Source organism: Takifugu rubripes, chromosome 19 (genome assembly GCF_901000725.2).
Source record: "Takifugu rubripes chromosome 19, fTakRub1.2, whole genome shotgun sequence".
NCBI lineage: Eukaryota > Metazoa > Chordata > Actinopteri > Tetraodontiformes > Tetraodontidae > Takifugu > Takifugu rubripes.
Genome location: NC_042303.1, coordinates 17,289,618 through 17,305,766, shown reverse-complemented (window position 1 = coordinate 17,305,766; position 16,149 = coordinate 17,289,618). Strand labels below are relative to the sequence as shown.

Genomic DNA, 16,149 nt, shown 5'->3' with positions numbered 1-16,149 from the left:
ATAAAACTGCATTTAATAAAACGTTTAGGGCAGAACAGATCTGACAAATCCTAGGGTGAGGCGGCAGGGTGAACCCATTTTGGTTTTGGCCCCGCGTGAAATCATGTGACATGTTTGATTGACGTTTATTTTACTAAGAATTGCGTTCTGCATCATGGCATTTCCTTCCCAACGAGTCCTGCCAACCATCTAATTGGACTTGGTGTGAGATATCAAATTGTTTTACAGGCTCTAGGAGCTAAGAGAAAACTGCTCCTTCAAGGTCTTCAGGAAAGTGCGTGCTAGCACTCTACTTCCTGTTTTCGCTTGACAGCTCAGTCAGACATTTACAATTTCACACTGATGAGCATCAGAAAGAGTCTGTTAACAGCTGTTTGAAATTTAAAAAGGGAAAAGCATTTTATCTTCAGTTTTAAAGCCCTGGATTTGCAAAGCTTTGAGATCATTTACCCTCAAAACACTCATTTAATCATGCATGAGACATTTTTCTACTCATTAAAATATCAGCGTGACTGGTGTCCAGTCTGTCCTGTGTTCCAGCATCAAAAGGCTTCATATTGTGGATTATATCTCCATTTCTCTGCTGGGCAATTGATCTAGAACCGACTGGCTTTACATAATTGGGTTGTAAAAGATTGCTCCACTCTTTGAGGTACACATCAATCTCTGCACCTATTAAAAGGACTGAAGTAAATCTTATACTCATTTTAATTGTTTATTATTCACGGTATATATCAGAGGTGTGTGTCTATGCGGCCTGCCTCTTTGCTCTTTTGCTAAAGAGTGACTGACGGTGTGGATGTTCTGCAGCCGGGCGGCAGCAGGTGTGAGCCGTGATTGCCATTTTCCAGTTCTGTTGCTGAGACCTTGTTGAGTTGATGGAAACACCTCTAACACTTCTGATTGACTTTATACCAAAGCTTCCTGGTCTGAAGCTGTTTATTCTCACACAAAGATGAAGCTGAGCATCCCGTTGACTACAATAATCACCCGCTGGAGTTTGCATTAAGGCTCGAGTGAGTGGTGGGAAACAGGCTCCTGTCAATATTTAACCGACTCCTTCTCACTCCGAACACAGCAAACCAAATCAAAGCTGCAGCAGATCAGTTAAACTAGGGGCCTCTGTTTAATTAACACTAATGGTGGGGACTGCACCTATATTTGGTAGGAATTGGCCAGACTTTCACAGACTTTTCAAGGAAAAACTCCCCTTTAACAGGAAGAAACCTGGAGAGGAGGAGGAGGAGGAGGAGGAACCCCGGTGGCCTCGGCCTATGGCAGCATAACATAATGGTAGCCTAGTAATTAAACAACCCTGACCCTCTAAGTATGCTAATTAGTCTGACTAGATTAAGACACTAGAATAATGACTGCAACTACAGAATTACTGTCTCAGAGAGGAAGGGTTGAGGTGTAATCTTAGAAGGAGAGGAGTCAGCCTCCCGTACCTGGACAGGGAGCTGGTTCTATGGTGCTTTAAGAATGAGACGGTGCATTTAGACTAGTTAAGAGGTCTGAGGTCAACCTGACTTCCAGGGCAGGAGGAAATAATTGCACAGCAGAGGGGATGCTCAGCACTCTTCATTTTATAATTGCTTCTTTCTCACCTCATCTTGAAAAGTAATTTATTGTAGCAGTTTATAATAACTTTACCACTTATCTTTAAAGTCACAACGTGCTTTGTCTTTGCATTAAATGACTTTAATGGAATTGAAGTTTTAATTTTAATGACCATACATTGTGATACCTGTTGAGCATTTTATTTAATTTAAACTTATTTATATAAGAGGGTTTCTGCACTGAACACTTCAACGCACACTTGTAGTTTATAGGCTCAGATGAAATTCAATCCCAACCATTTTTCATACCTGAATTGAAAGTAGAACCTTTGTTCCACTCCTCAAGCATCCTCTTCATTTCTATCAGCAGAGTTGCGTTTGTTATAATTATATGACTTATTAAAAAAATCGTGTAGTTTGACTTCGTGATGTAACAGTGGGATAATCCAAATGGTCTGGACCGACACAGTGGTGCACACCTGAGGATAACAGAAATAGTTCATCTCAAAGGCTGAATGGGAATGTTAAGCCCACTCTTACTTTTGTCTTTGACCGTCTCACCTGCAGCTTTGCAGAACCGGGTCCTACAGTTTAACCACATGTCCTCTGCTGTTGCTATGATGCAATGATAACACTTCTGCCACTCAGACGCCTCATTTTGGACACATGTGACGTCATAAATAACATGCCAGGTTGGGTTTGTTCCAGCTAAGGCCATTATTGCTGGGTAAACCTATTTCTGTCCAACATTTCCCGTTTTATTTTCCTCCTGCAGCTGCAGTTCCTGCCGGGTGGGAATAATGAAGACGGTGTGTCCGGACTCGTGAGTCAGCAGCTTGCTGGTCCTGATAAATGCAGAAAAGTCAGTGGAATCACTTCAGGTTTGCAACAAACTGACCCCGTTTAAAGCCACGGGCCTCAAAGCCAAGCGTTATATTTCAGAGAAGGAGTTGTCCTTTTCCCGGTCCGGCCATTGTTTCCGCTGCCTTTGTCACAGATGGGGTTTGGCCTACTGGTTTGCAGCTGGCTCACTTGGTTGCTTTGAAGCTACTCGGAGCCTGGAGGAAACATATGGGCCGTATATCCTGGCGTCAACACCTGAGAGTCCTGGAACGAACCTGTTTGCCAGGAGGGCTTGGAACACCTCCACAATCAACCTATTTCACTTTTTCACATTTTCTTTCGCGCTAAAACTAACAAGTACGATTTCAGTTTGTATTCAGCAGTAACAGAAAAAGAGATTCAACCGGTCTGTTTGGAGAAAAGCACTTACATCACTGAACAAAGAGTTAGATCTAAGCTATACTCTAAGACGTTAATGATCACCAGTCAGGATTTTTGTCATCAGTGAAGGTGCCTCGGTGGGAAGCCTCTTATCGTGGTCATTAGAGCAGCATCAAGGCAGTAAAAATCAACCTTACGGACTGCTGACTGCAGCATGGCGTTCTCCCCGAAAGCAGCTCTTAGTGCCACAGCAATTAGGAAGGAAGCTTGTCTAATGAAGCAGCAACATGAAGAGTATGTAGAGGCTAACAGAGTTGAAGGCTCTGAAGTCTGAGCTGTAAAAGCACTAAGCTTCAAATAGGCTTAGAGTTAACCTTGTCGTAAATGATGGCAACGGATCAAAGTCTGCAGACTTTAGCCGCGCAAGTTCAGGGGCTAATGCTACGCTGTCTGCTAATCTGGCTCTTAGACACAGAAACAGTCATTTTCTCTCTAGCTCCTAGTCTTCACACACAACAGTAGAGAGATTGTTACATGGATGAAGCCTTGTGTGCAACTGATAAAGGAACATGTTTTAGTCTCCGTGACCTTTGCTTTAGGACTATTTGAAAAATACCTCAGTTTATTAAGCTTTCGGACATGGGTTGAACTGAAAATGTCTCCATCTTTCTCTTTTTGATCCAAGGACTGTTAATAGATCTGAATTAAATGACATTTATTCCAGTGATTCTTGCTTCTTGGTAATGTTCAAAGAGAATGAGAACTGAATAAAAAGGTAGACTAGCACGCTGAAATCATCGCCTTTCTCTCCCTGCAAACTTGCTGTGAAGGAAACAGTTTTGTTTGACCTGAATAAAAAAGCTCATATGTTCATGTAGACACCCAAACTGTGTGGAGATTTAAAAACAAAACAGAAGAATGTCCTGGTCTGAGGAAATGGATCAACGTTTCTGGAAGTTTCTGAGTGGTGGGTTGATTTTGGGAAAGGTTTTAACTCCTAGTCGGAGAAATTTGGGGTTTGTTTTCTCTATTTTTGATTTATGTGACCAATGCTGGAGGCACAGCTGCTTCCCTGCAGTCATGAGCTGCTGGAACTTGAGCAAATGTTGACCTCCGGAGTGAAACCACGGAATTCAGAAATCCCCAAGTTGCTGCTGAGGTAACTGAGGATGCCAGATCAATACTGACATCATGCTGTGGAGAACATCTCATCAAAAGAAAAGTTAGTCTGAATAACAGCTTCTGCATTAGTGAGACCCCCGCCCCCAACACACACACACACAGTGTCCCTGCTTTTTAGCTTGTTAGTGTCTGACTAAGGATCCAGGTGGCTCCCTAACCAAATATAGACCGATCACCAGGACACGCGAGGACGAACACATCCACCTTCACCGTCACGGTGCACTTGCACACCCCCTCCCAGAAAAGTGCATGACACACTAGTTACTGGATTTTATCTTTTTTTTTTTTAAACTGTCACCAGCATATACATTCCAAGGTCAAGAATATAGTTATTACCCACGAGTGTGAACATTTTATTTTCCAGTCTAGATGGATGCAGACCTGGCAGTAATGGCTGTCTTGTCTCCTGGGCAGAGAGTTCAGGCTGAGACTGAAATGAGCAGCACCACTGTATTTGAGTGTGGATGTCACCCCCAGTTCACACCCAAATGGCCATTTTTAGACATATGTTGGGATGTAATGACAATTATACCCAAACAGTTGGACTAATTCGGGGTTTCGGTCAGCTCCAATTCCTGCTGGTGAGCGCCACTTTTGTCCTTAGAACCATGCAGCGAACTATTCAGGAGCCTTTGTGGAGCTTCTGCATCTGCACATAAATGTGTTGTTGAGTCGTGTGACTGTTAGCCGTCGTGTCCCTGGGATGTAATTGGTGTTGTTTCAATGGCTGCCTTCTGTGTGTTCCAGCGTCTTCCTCTCTCCCTCTGAGGATTTGTGTTGGGATTAGTGTCGATATACTGGTCACCCCTGTTCTGTCTGGGCCCATGTGATAAAGTTGTGGGGGTTGTGATTTAGCCAGAACATTTCAAACCCAGCTGGTGGCCCTAGGTCTCTTACCTGCTAGATATACTGTACATCCTGACTGCTGTTTTAACCTCCTGAGTGATCCAGAATACTGACTCATCTTTGAAAATCAGTATTCGTGTGGCAAACAAGGCTCCAGCTCCGATGGAAGCAAATCTGGGAGTTCTTGTGCAGCAGAGATGATGGAGCGGCTGCAACACGGAGGATTGCTCCCCTGGGTTAAACAAACAGAACTCTGCTTTGCAATAATGAAAACAGAATAATGCACTTCATTACTTCACTTTATTACACAATTTCCCCACCAAGATCCATTTAAAAACAGGATCAGATTGACTTTTAATTCTCTCTCTAAATCTAAGCTGCTTTCTGAAGGTCTGAATTCGCTGTGGAGGAGTTCAAGTATGGATCTGTCACACATATTTGTTTACACAGTGAGATGAGTTCGCTCTGCTTGCATATATGACAGAATATTCCATAGAACTCTACACAAACCCTCCACCTCTCATATAACATGCTGCTGCTGCTTGTTCACCTGAAGTCACGTGCGTTCGGGGAGCTGGAGGTGTGATTGAATCAGCCTTCTGATGGTTATCAATTGATGCTGACTGTCCCCAGTGCCCAAACCATTGGCCTCTGTTGCGTTAAGATGCTTTGAAAGCCTCGTAAATGTGAGCTTTCTGCACAGATCGAAGGTTGCACTTTTCCTCTCGCTCAAAGTTCAGACTCCGCTTTGCTGCAAATACAAATAAGGGCACAAATTTATTGTTTGAGACTCCACAACAATGAGCATCAACATCATTTCTATTAGGCGGTGTCCTCCCTGCAGGCTATCGCTGAGAGTGGCATTTTTAATCCTCCTGAGGACTGGGAGCACACTCTCTCCTCAGCGCTCTTCTTCTATGAAGCTGCCACCAGAACCTCTGAAGAGATTCAAGCGTGGAAGCAACAAAATGCCATGAATTTTTTATGTAGTAACTGCATTGTGGGGTTTCTTCTTGTGTTCTGCCACGTTTTCTATCGAAGTCTCTGACTGTGAGGCTTCCAACCCGAACAGGCTCCTGCTAGGCTCACTTTCCCGATGTCAGAGGGGATAATACGGCAGCCTTGGAGCCCATGACTTTTACAGCGATGCTTAGTCAAAGCCATGTCAGGGGAAACAGCTGCTGTTTATATCCCACCTTTGCAAACACAGTAAGGAAATGATTGTGTCCTACTAGAGGAAAAATGATACAATCCGTCTCACCTGTCTGAAATACAGCCGCTCACCAACGTTATTTAGATGACTGACAGCTAGAATTGCCCAGCCAGTGAGGAGCACGTGCTGTTGACACAAACTCGAGGAGCAGCGACGATGCTGTGCAGCCTGAGGAAGGTGTTAAACCATGAGCTTTTGTTTTATTCTCTGCAAAGATGTTTTTTTAATCATCATCATCATGTTTTCTTTTTAATTTCTATAGTTAGAATGTGCCAGAAATTTCCATTTGATTCGAGTTCTCTACAGTGAAAGAAAGGTTGTGATATTTTCCACCTTTTACCTTGAATACTTCCTTCAATAAGCTCTTTTTTTTAACACACTGGATACATTCAAAGATTCAAAGGTATATGTGTGCGCCAGTAAAGCACAAGGTTGGTGAGAACATGCGTTCCGCCATCGTTACCGTTGCTACCCGGGTTATATTTTTTCTTATCGCATCATGTCTGTCTGTTGGCTCCTCTGTCTGTCCTCCCCCTATAAGAGTCTGGTTCTGCTCCAGGTTTCTTCCTGTTAAAGGGGAGTTTTTCCTTGCCGCCAGTGCTTATTGGGAGTCAGGCCCTGGGACTCTGTGATGCACCTTGAGACAATTTTGATTGTGATTACCGTAATTTCTGGACTATAAGCTGCTACTTTTTTTCTACACTTTAAACACTGCAGCTTATTCTAAGGTGCGGCTTATTTATGTTTTTTTTCGTGGTGCACTATCACAACTATTGTGAATCAGTCATTTTTACTAACCCTCATTAAAAATCAAAATACTAGAAGAAAAGCATATGATGCGGCTTTTAAGTTAAAAGCGATCACCCTAGCGGTTGAAGAAGGAAATCGAGCTGCTGCGCGTAATCTTGGCATACATTACGGTAATCAATGGCGAGAAGGTGGAGACGCCCGCCTGAAGAACTGATCCAAAGCAAAAAGACGACAAAAGCTCTTAGACGTAAACATCGCAGGTGGCCCGAGCTTGAAAACGTTCTGGAAGACTGGGTCAACACACAGAGAGCAGGCGGCCGTGGTGTTTCCACTGTACAAATCAGATGGAAGGCAAAAGCAATCGCCACTGCGATGAAAATAGAAGATTTTAGAGGTGGGCCATCGGGGAGTTTTAGATTGTTCATTGTTTGAGTAAAAAAAGCATAAACAACGTAATTTGTGTGTAGCTGATACAAACGTATATTTCAAGGTAGCTGCATTACAGACACCATTAGGAAAAAAAAAACATTTACCGGTAGAATATATTTGTTTATGTTGCTAAGCGGATTAAATTAAAAGTTAAAAAATCCTGATTTGATGAAAATTGGATTTAAGGTCTCTGTATAAACAAGTGAAAAGTGTGGCTGTTGTTTCTTACCTGTCTGTCACTCCTCAGTGACTCGTCTCTTACGGTAATAAAAACATATACCGGTACTGAATGTTTTCGATCTAATTTTTCACATCACTACGTGGGATACCTGCGGCTTAAAATCCGGTGCAGCTGTTATAAGTACAAAATTGATTTTCTTTCTAAAATTAGATTATGCGGCTTTTAATCAGGTAAATTACCGCCAGGTTTTTTGCTCAGTTTCACCTGCCTTTGTTGCATTAAAGGGCTGTGAAGCAGATTTTCTGCCTCGCATTGCTAATTGCTTGGCTGCCATTTTTACTTGTTCTGAATTATTACAAAACTGTATGATGTCAGATGTGTAGGGTAGATGTAGCTGAAAAACTAGCATATTAAAGGAATATTTTTATAAATTAAACATCAACAAATGTTCACTTTTATTTCTTGCAGTTAGTATTACAATGATTTAGCTTCTCATTGGTGTTTCCAATTGTGGCCAAATTAACAAACATGACTCGAAAAATCTCGTTAACCATGATTTCATGATTTCCACAACGTATTTATTAACCTAGAGGATTCACGTGTATGTGCTTTGCAACTGCGTTCCACCAGGCAAAACTCTGGATTTATTTTTACAAATAGGGAGATGCAAATGTGAACCCACAGGCACCTCCGTAGGCACGTTACTGAGGCAGGGTTCAGATGGCACGTCTGCAGGCCAGAGGCTGACTTCTCCGCATGACAATGTTGCTGCCTCAAACAGCACTAGGTGGGAAAATATCTGACATGATTCCTTGTGGGTGGATTATTTCTTCAAGCAATCTTCACTTTGAGGGGAGTGATAAACTTTCATGATTGACAAGTGGCATAGCCGCACGAGGGTACATTTCAGAATAGAAATAAACACTGATGAAGATCCTTCTTCTCTTTAGAAATAAACGGGAATGTAGGCTGTGCTTTCAACATGTCCTTCCTGGTCTGCAAATGCATCTCTTGCATTGGAACAATCACTTATGGATGCAGCACAATGGAATATTTAAAGATCTGGAATGTGAAAACATGAATTATTTATTTTTGACACTTTGACGGATGTAGATTTTTTCATCATCTGCCAGTGGGACTCTGGGTTTGGGCAGTTGGTGGGTTTCCAGAAGGTTCTGTGCTGCCTGTATGTGCTTGTTAGTTCAGTCCATAGAAGGTTTCATGTAATTAAAACTGTGCCATGGTCAACTGATACCTCAGATCCATCCAAAAATGTCCATTCCAGCGGCGCTACCAACCGCACTGGTATCTGTATGAATGTGAAGGAGACGCAGCCTTTATTTATATAACGTAACACAGAAAGAAAGAAGGAATAAACCATTTTTCTGTGGGTGCTGTAGTGGCGGCGATGGCTTTTATACTCATACTGCATTAAAAAATATAGAATAGAATAGTTTTAGTCATTTCCAGTCAAAGCTAAATGCTTTGAACAGTGTTGAAAGTCTGTCTTTATTCAATAAAAGTACCTGACCTCCCAGGTCCAGAACGGCCAGTATTTGATGATTCACTTTGTATTTTCCTCTCATAAAGTAAAAGTCTAAATATGTCTCAGAGTATAAAGACAATAACTGGTAGCAGGGCATTTGGAGGCGGAGGCGGCTGTGTGTCATCACATACCCAGAGATTTTACACAATTATATAAAGGTTTTGGGTTCTGACCCCTCCAAGAAAGTCCAGCTGTAATAAATGCAGCCCGATGGACCGGTAATCTCACCCATGTGCTATATTAGTGGACCACACTTTGAAGCAAACCCAAATTCTGTTGCTGATGGGGAGGAAAATGCTGTTCAGTGTTCTATTTTCAGAGGTGGAACAGGCTGTGTTTCCATCACACTGACACGGGCACTGAGATGATCATTTCTGCTTTGTGAGCTGGGAAACCGCTGATATATTTGATGTGGTGGCTCGAGTCACACAGCAGTTTGTGTCTGGCTGATAACATTAGTGCCTTTAGAGGTCTGTAAGCCGGCGGTTCTTTGTAGCTCTGACAAACAAACACACCATTAACCTAGTAGAAAACACAAAGAGACTAACTTCAAACATTTACATCACTTCTTACATCACTTCCACTGTGTGAAGGTCTGTCATCACCAAAAGAAATGAAACAAAACCCCCAAAAACTTTAATGAGCCACAAAATATTAGACATCATTTGTGTTCTTCAGATAAATTCTTGTTATTTCTTTCTGTGAATTTGTAATTTTCCACTGCAGAGTCTGGAAACTGCGCGTGCACACGTGCACAATCACTTGAACATCAGAGACTTAAACATGCAAGTTCCTCGAGATTCAAAAGTTGTTTAAGCTGGTCATCATTAGCACACCAGTAACCTCTGTCTGATGAGCCCTACATTCATTTACTGGCCCAGCCTGCGGGATAATGGGGGAGCTGAGAAAACCAGTAGAACACGCGTGCTGGGACGTGCTGCCTGAAGAATAAATGACATATTAAAACATTTAGAACTGACGGTAAAACTAATTCCTGCCTCTTTTTTCAGTCTTGTGCCAACATGACAAACCTGAGCTGATGGACGGAGATGAGTTCTTTGCTCCTGTAGAAATTCACACCAGCAACAGATGTTTTTCTCCAGAAATAATCTTTGATGTAAAAAGAAAACCAACTCTTTTTTTGGAGGAAACAGAACCGTTTTCTCTCTGATGTCTGCAGTTCAATCTGCTGAGCACAGGCTGTTATTTATTATGGTCAAGGCAAGCTGAGCTCCATCCACCTGCGGAATCAATCAGTCTTTTTGTGATGGCGCTGCTGGAGTCTGTCTTGCTGGAAACTAAATTACACTGAGCAAATGCTCCCCATGTGGCCGGAGCAGACATTCGGGCTATAATTATCAGCCTGTGTGTCTAGATACACTATTGAAGCATTAGTTACTTTGTTCTAATAACACATATCTCAGAAGGTGCACTCTGATATTGTCGTTTTTATTCCTATGGTAAATCAAGCATGAGAGTCTCCTGCTCAGATGCTTCGGTCTCTTGAAAAACCATTTCTTGCTTTTAAAATGCTTGTTAAGGTTATCTTTAGAACAGCCAATTTCAGTCGCTTTGCACACATAAGTCCACACCTACGTTTACTTGGGGTGACACTTCCTCTAGTCCAAAATCTCGATTCTCATTCTTTCCCACACATCCCTGCCATCTCCCTTTACCTGTACGCTAAAAATACCACCTTTAGTTTGAAGGGAGCTGCCTCGTACACACAGGCGTGATCTTCTGTAATGAAGTTACGAGTAAAACGATCCTCAGTGACATTTGCAATAAGATTTCCAGTGGAAGCATAAACTGAAAAAGTAGATATCCCTGTCCTCTTTGATCTTTGAGTATTGCTAAGCATCATCCATATTTGTGTTTGCTGAGTCTGTAATGAAAAGAGTGACTGATGGCTTTCAGTGTTCGCTCCTGCAAATGTTGCACGCTTGCACAATCTGAATGAACAATTATTTATTTAATGCACAGAAATTTAATAATAAGCTTTTTTTTTTTTTTTTACATGTTTTGACTTTAAAAAAAAAGGGGGGGGGATCTTTAATTAGCTTTCAGAAGAGGCTAATTCCTCCTCGCCTTTAACCCTTTACTGACCGTTTCCTTCCTCTTTGCGATGGCCTGATTTGGATAATCCAGTGAGAGAAGCCAACCATCCAAAAGTTAAACCAGCTTCATGCATTTATCCCTGCCAATATCCACTCCTCATTTAATCAAGCCTTTACTGCTATCTAGCTATCATGGGAGAGAGGCAGGGAAAGCACATTATCCATGCCAGGGTGCTACAGTATTGGGGATTATCCCTGACAGATAGTTTCCCTTCCAGCCACCATTAACTTGGCCTCATCCCATTTGGTATTCCCAGCACCTGCGACCACCATCCGCTGGGCACAAGAATTATTACCATTGTGTTTCTTCTGGGGTATATAAATTAACCATGGGAATCACAAGCAACTACTTTAAATTTCTGGACTGTGACCAAGAGACACATCGTCCCCAAGAAAGAGAAGGACGTGTGCATCATTAAAACAGAGTTGCGCTGGAACAGAACAACAGTGCCGGCTTCATCCCACGTGCGCCGCATGGCTGCGGCGCCGAGCTGCTGTCGGTGGCGAAATGCAATCAAGGTCCTTGAGCCTGACTTTTAATGCTAAATGAAGGGGGGGGGCGTGCTTTTGAGCTGAACAAATAAAGTTGATCAGCTTGAAAGTGAAAGTGGACAGCTGACTACAGCGAACATAAATTAACATTGATCACCGGGCAGAGCACATACGCTAATGATTCAGCGCTGCAGGGGCTTATTAGACAGCCCCTGCAATGGACTCTAATGGTTCCCACATCCTCCCAATCCACTGAGAGCCAATGGCTGTAATTTCTCATTGACCACCCTCGCGTCAGTGAACGATCTGCGTTCCATTCACATGGACGCGAGGATGGTGCGTGGGTAGGAATGCAGATATTACGCCACTGCTGAGGCATTTGTGCAGTTAGAGCCACCTCATTTGCTCCTGGGCTGCGAGGGCAACAACGATTTGACTGACGTTGTTCAAAATGCTTGTGCCTCTTTTTTTGGGTAATCTTTCGTGGGTTGGAAATGACTCGGTAGCCGTCTCCAGCGTTGCACGTTTGCGGTGTTTTCATCTGAGTCCAATTTGACATGTTCAGAGTTCATCCCACATCATGCCTGGCAACGGCATCAGAATTTTAAATCGTATTGATTTGGAATTACTTACAGGGCCTGGCCCATAAGGCTATTGATTGCAGAGACACGTTTTGACAGAATGTCTGGAAAACATTTCGCATTGATTCAAAGTTTCTCACATCTCACAACAGCAGCCGCCTCTGATGGAACTGTGTGGTTCTTTTACCTCACAGTGCTGCACTTTCATCCAACACACTTGACCCTGTGACCGAGCCCTCCCCCATCTGAGCAGTTTATCAAAGGGACAAACAAAGCTCTCCATAGCTTCAGGCCCGCGGTGCTCAGACAAATACATCTCCTTTGGTCGGATGGATAGAGTTTCTCTATTGGTTTCTCCCAGAACAGGCAAATCTATCAGTCCGGTGCGTCTCAGGACCAGAGACATCAACTGAATTTCCCTCTATTGATCCCTCCTTCCCTCCATCCCTCCATATTTGATTGAGACTTATGACAAGTTGTGAGTAAAGATGACAAACGAAAGGGGAAAATAGGTTTGAATAATGGAAACCAAGTCTCTGCTGGTGACTGACGAGATAAAGCCTGCAGGATAAGTATGTTGTCCCTGGTTCTTCACGCCTTGTTTAATAATTAACTCCCAGTTTGTATAGTAATCCAGTGCTGGAAGAGAGAAACAGAGACTAAAGGGATAATTCTACTCATTCGATCAATATCCTTGATAACAGGACTTTATTTGTAAAAATCCAACTTTTTCCCCAAATCTCCGTACATGTGCGTCGTGTATGTACGGTGCAGTGGCGATAGATTAAAAAGTTTTAATTAGTTTGTTTGACATCAATCGCAGCATCCTCCATTGAAGGCTCTGTTTACATCGAACAATTTGCACACGCACATTTTTGTTTACTGCCACAGTTTCGTTAGCATTTTTTAGCATTCCGTGTGATCAATAATGCACATCTGATAACAGACTTGCTATCAAAAAGTGTAGTAATTTGCACCAAACACTAAAGACTACCTCTGACAGGAGGCTCTCCTCATCTGTTGCTGCTCCTCTTTCTTCTCCTTGGAGAGATGCAGCTATCTAACATCTCTATATATCAGCCAGCTCAGCTTTGGGATGGGATCTGTTTTGCTTATTTTTCCGAATGAATTAATAATAGCTCACCAATTTGCCACCAACTTTCCTCTTGTTTTTCTTTCCCTGGTAGGTTTGAGCTAGACTGCATCCCTGTCATCTCTCCTGCAGCCAGAGCAAACGGCCGGTGCCCGAAACGTATCATCCACTGTCTGGCAACTGGATGGGAAGAAGACAAATCTTTGACCTTGGAAAATGAAGATGTTGTTGCCATGGGAACTGATAATCCTTCTGTCACTCAAAGCGTGCCTGGCTGGTGAGACACCGAGTCCGTCGCCTCTCATGACGCACAATTGATATGCATGTCTGTTTGCATACTTGGTTTCAATCTGAGCAATAATCGACAACGAGATATTTAATTTGATTTTTTTCGACGGTGAAATTGATTCTAGATGTTCTAACATTTACCCTTTCATTGATATTCAATGCATTTTAGGGGAAAAGTGTCTGTTTTTAGGGGTGAATTCTGGTGTTGAGATGATTTTTAAATCAGAAATTATAGGAACTGTGTCGCATACTGTTAAATCCTTACTGCACTCATTTCTTCGCAGTGGTGTCCTGACATTTAGTTTAATCTCGACACTAATAAAGTAAATTACATCTGCTGGATGAGTTTTTTTTAAATAACATGTAGAAATTGGCTTATTGCCGTACCTAAATGTACATTTAGCAGTAATGTGCGTTATTTAATACATGCTGCTGTTGAGCAATGATTTTTTCCCATGAAAACCAATTGGGTCTAATTTGTGTCTGTATGGATTCACATCGGTGTGTTTAAGGCACAAACCATACGTACAATCAACTGGATCCATCCCGGGAGAAATAGCACACCTATTAAAGGTTCATTACTTTGTCTAATTTAAAGGACATTGAAACCAGGGAGCGCCTCTCTCAGGATGCAGCAACAAGGCCCTTACCTGAGGCAAAGACTCCCCCTCTCATTAGAGCGATGATGGTGATGATGAGGAGGAGGAGGAGGAGGATGCAGGCGGCACCAGTGTTTGTCCTGCTCAAGGTCGGCGACGTGTTAGAAAGCATCTCATCCTCAAGTGCACCCAAAGAAAAATGAGGGTGCAGTCTGGCCGTCAAAGCCAGATATCAGAGGAGCGAGAGGGCGGACAGACACCAGCGTCTCAGTGATCGCTGGAGAAATGGAACATTTCATGGGAGTAATTAGTGCAGCGATCATTAATTACTCATCTGCACTGATCATCGGGCTACACACTTTAGCAAGGCAGCATGTACAACACAACAGATTAGTCCTGATTTGATCCGACCGGGAGTGAGGTAATACTCTAAGATTGCAGCTCTCCTGTAAATGCTTTAACCATGTTATCTTTCCTCCATTCAGATCACCCCGAAATGAACTGTAACTCAGTTACGCAGACGGGTCGGTTGTCAGTCTGCGTAATCACACTCGACTTGTAATATAGCCTCCATTTAATCTGCTGTATGGCATAGTCAGCCAGACTAGTGGTATAAATAGTGGCACTTCCTGGAAGCAATTTAATGTAGTTCTGTTCCAGGTCATATGCAAGTCATTGGCATGTTTATACTTTCAGCATATTTAATATTCCTAAAGGTTTCCTCCAAGGCCATGAATGGAGAAAACCATTAAAGATCCCCATTATACATGCAATAAGGCGCATGTAAAACTCTCTAATGTGCATCTAAAAGGTTTTTGCAGAGAAGAAAAGATAAAAGTGACGTTAAAATTTTTCACTTGGGCCTTATTTCTTGGTTGTCACTTTAAAAGGTTTATCATGTATATGAATATGCAAATAAATCCCTTTCATTTTACAAGTTTGGCTGCTGCACATGAAGACGTCTCCTGTTTCACCATCGCCTCCTCCTCTGCAGCGCAGCACCAGCACACTTAAGAATAAGAAAAATTACGATCTTCATTCTCTAAAGTCAGATCACCGCATCCTGGATATCAGGCTTTGAGTCACGCCTGCGCTCAGTGGTCACAACAAGCTGATGTATGATTTCTTAGCGCGTGACCAGAGGAGATGAGAAGTCTGCTCACAGCAGAGAAGAGCCATACAGAGACAGTAAATACAACACAAAGAACTCAAACACTTGCAGCTGACAGCAGAAACCAGTGAAATCCATCAACATGGACGCGTAAAATAACAGGGACCGTAGATCTTCCGTAGGCCATGTTTACAGCAGATTTACATGTCAACTGTCCTTCATTATTACATTTGACATTTAATTGACTCTAAACATCATCATCAGGCCTCTTCAAGGCTTCAAGGCATCGATCCCTCTATGGAAAGGCATTTCAATTGATTTGACAGGAAACAAAGGTTACCACAGTAACCACAAAGCCTCCTTCATATTACAGGAAACTGGCGTTGGAACATTTCAGCCCACCAAGAGAGTCAATAGTTAATTATTGGAACTAGAAAAACACACATTTGTGAAACCACCAGCAACTTTTGTGGGTGTTTCCAACAGTTTCAGATTAATGAAAGTTAAATTATGAGCGATATTATGGAATAAGTCTTCTCGGTGTTGCTGTTTAAAGGCTGCGCTGAAGATGCCTCTTAGTGGATGATTTTTTTCATAATTGCTTTCTTATCGCTGTACATTATCTGTCTCATAATGTAGTTCTATGAGGGTTTATTACACCCACAATCCTCTCTAAGAGTCCAGTTGACAGCTAATTATGTGGGTATGGAGTTTACATTCTCCAGCTTTGTGACCGCTGAGTGGTTTTTCTTGCATTAATTCAGTGTCACTTACTCACTGCTGTTGAACAGCTAATGTGTTTTTCCACGCAGACAACACTCGCCACGGGCCTGTCTTCACCCAGGAGCCAAGTGACAGCGTTTTCCCACTAAACACCGACGATAAGCAGGTTTTTATTAATTGCAGAGCAAAAGGAAACCCACCTCCACATTACAGGT

General features: G+C 42.5%; 1 protein-coding gene across 3 annotated transcripts in view; it reads left to right on the top strand.

Moving 5' to 3' along the window:
• Window positions 1–16,149, top strand: part of cntn6 (contactin 6) — a 47,933-nt gene that overhangs the window by 12,852 nt on the left and 18,932 nt on the right. For 2 of the 3 annotated variants that reach the window (XM_029827229.1, XM_003973737.3), the window contains exons 2-3: window positions 13,308–13,490; window positions 16,024–16,147. In XM_029827229.1, coding sequence (XP_029683089.1) covers window positions 13,430–13,490; window positions 16,024–16,147 — 185 coding nt within the window. In that variant the 5' untranslated portion in view covers window positions 13,308–13,429. Of the gene's footprint in view, window positions 1–2,334; window positions 2,422–13,307; window positions 13,491–16,023; window positions 16,148–16,149 lie in introns of all 3 variants that reach the window. The other variant, XM_029827228.1, reaches the window with a different exon arrangement.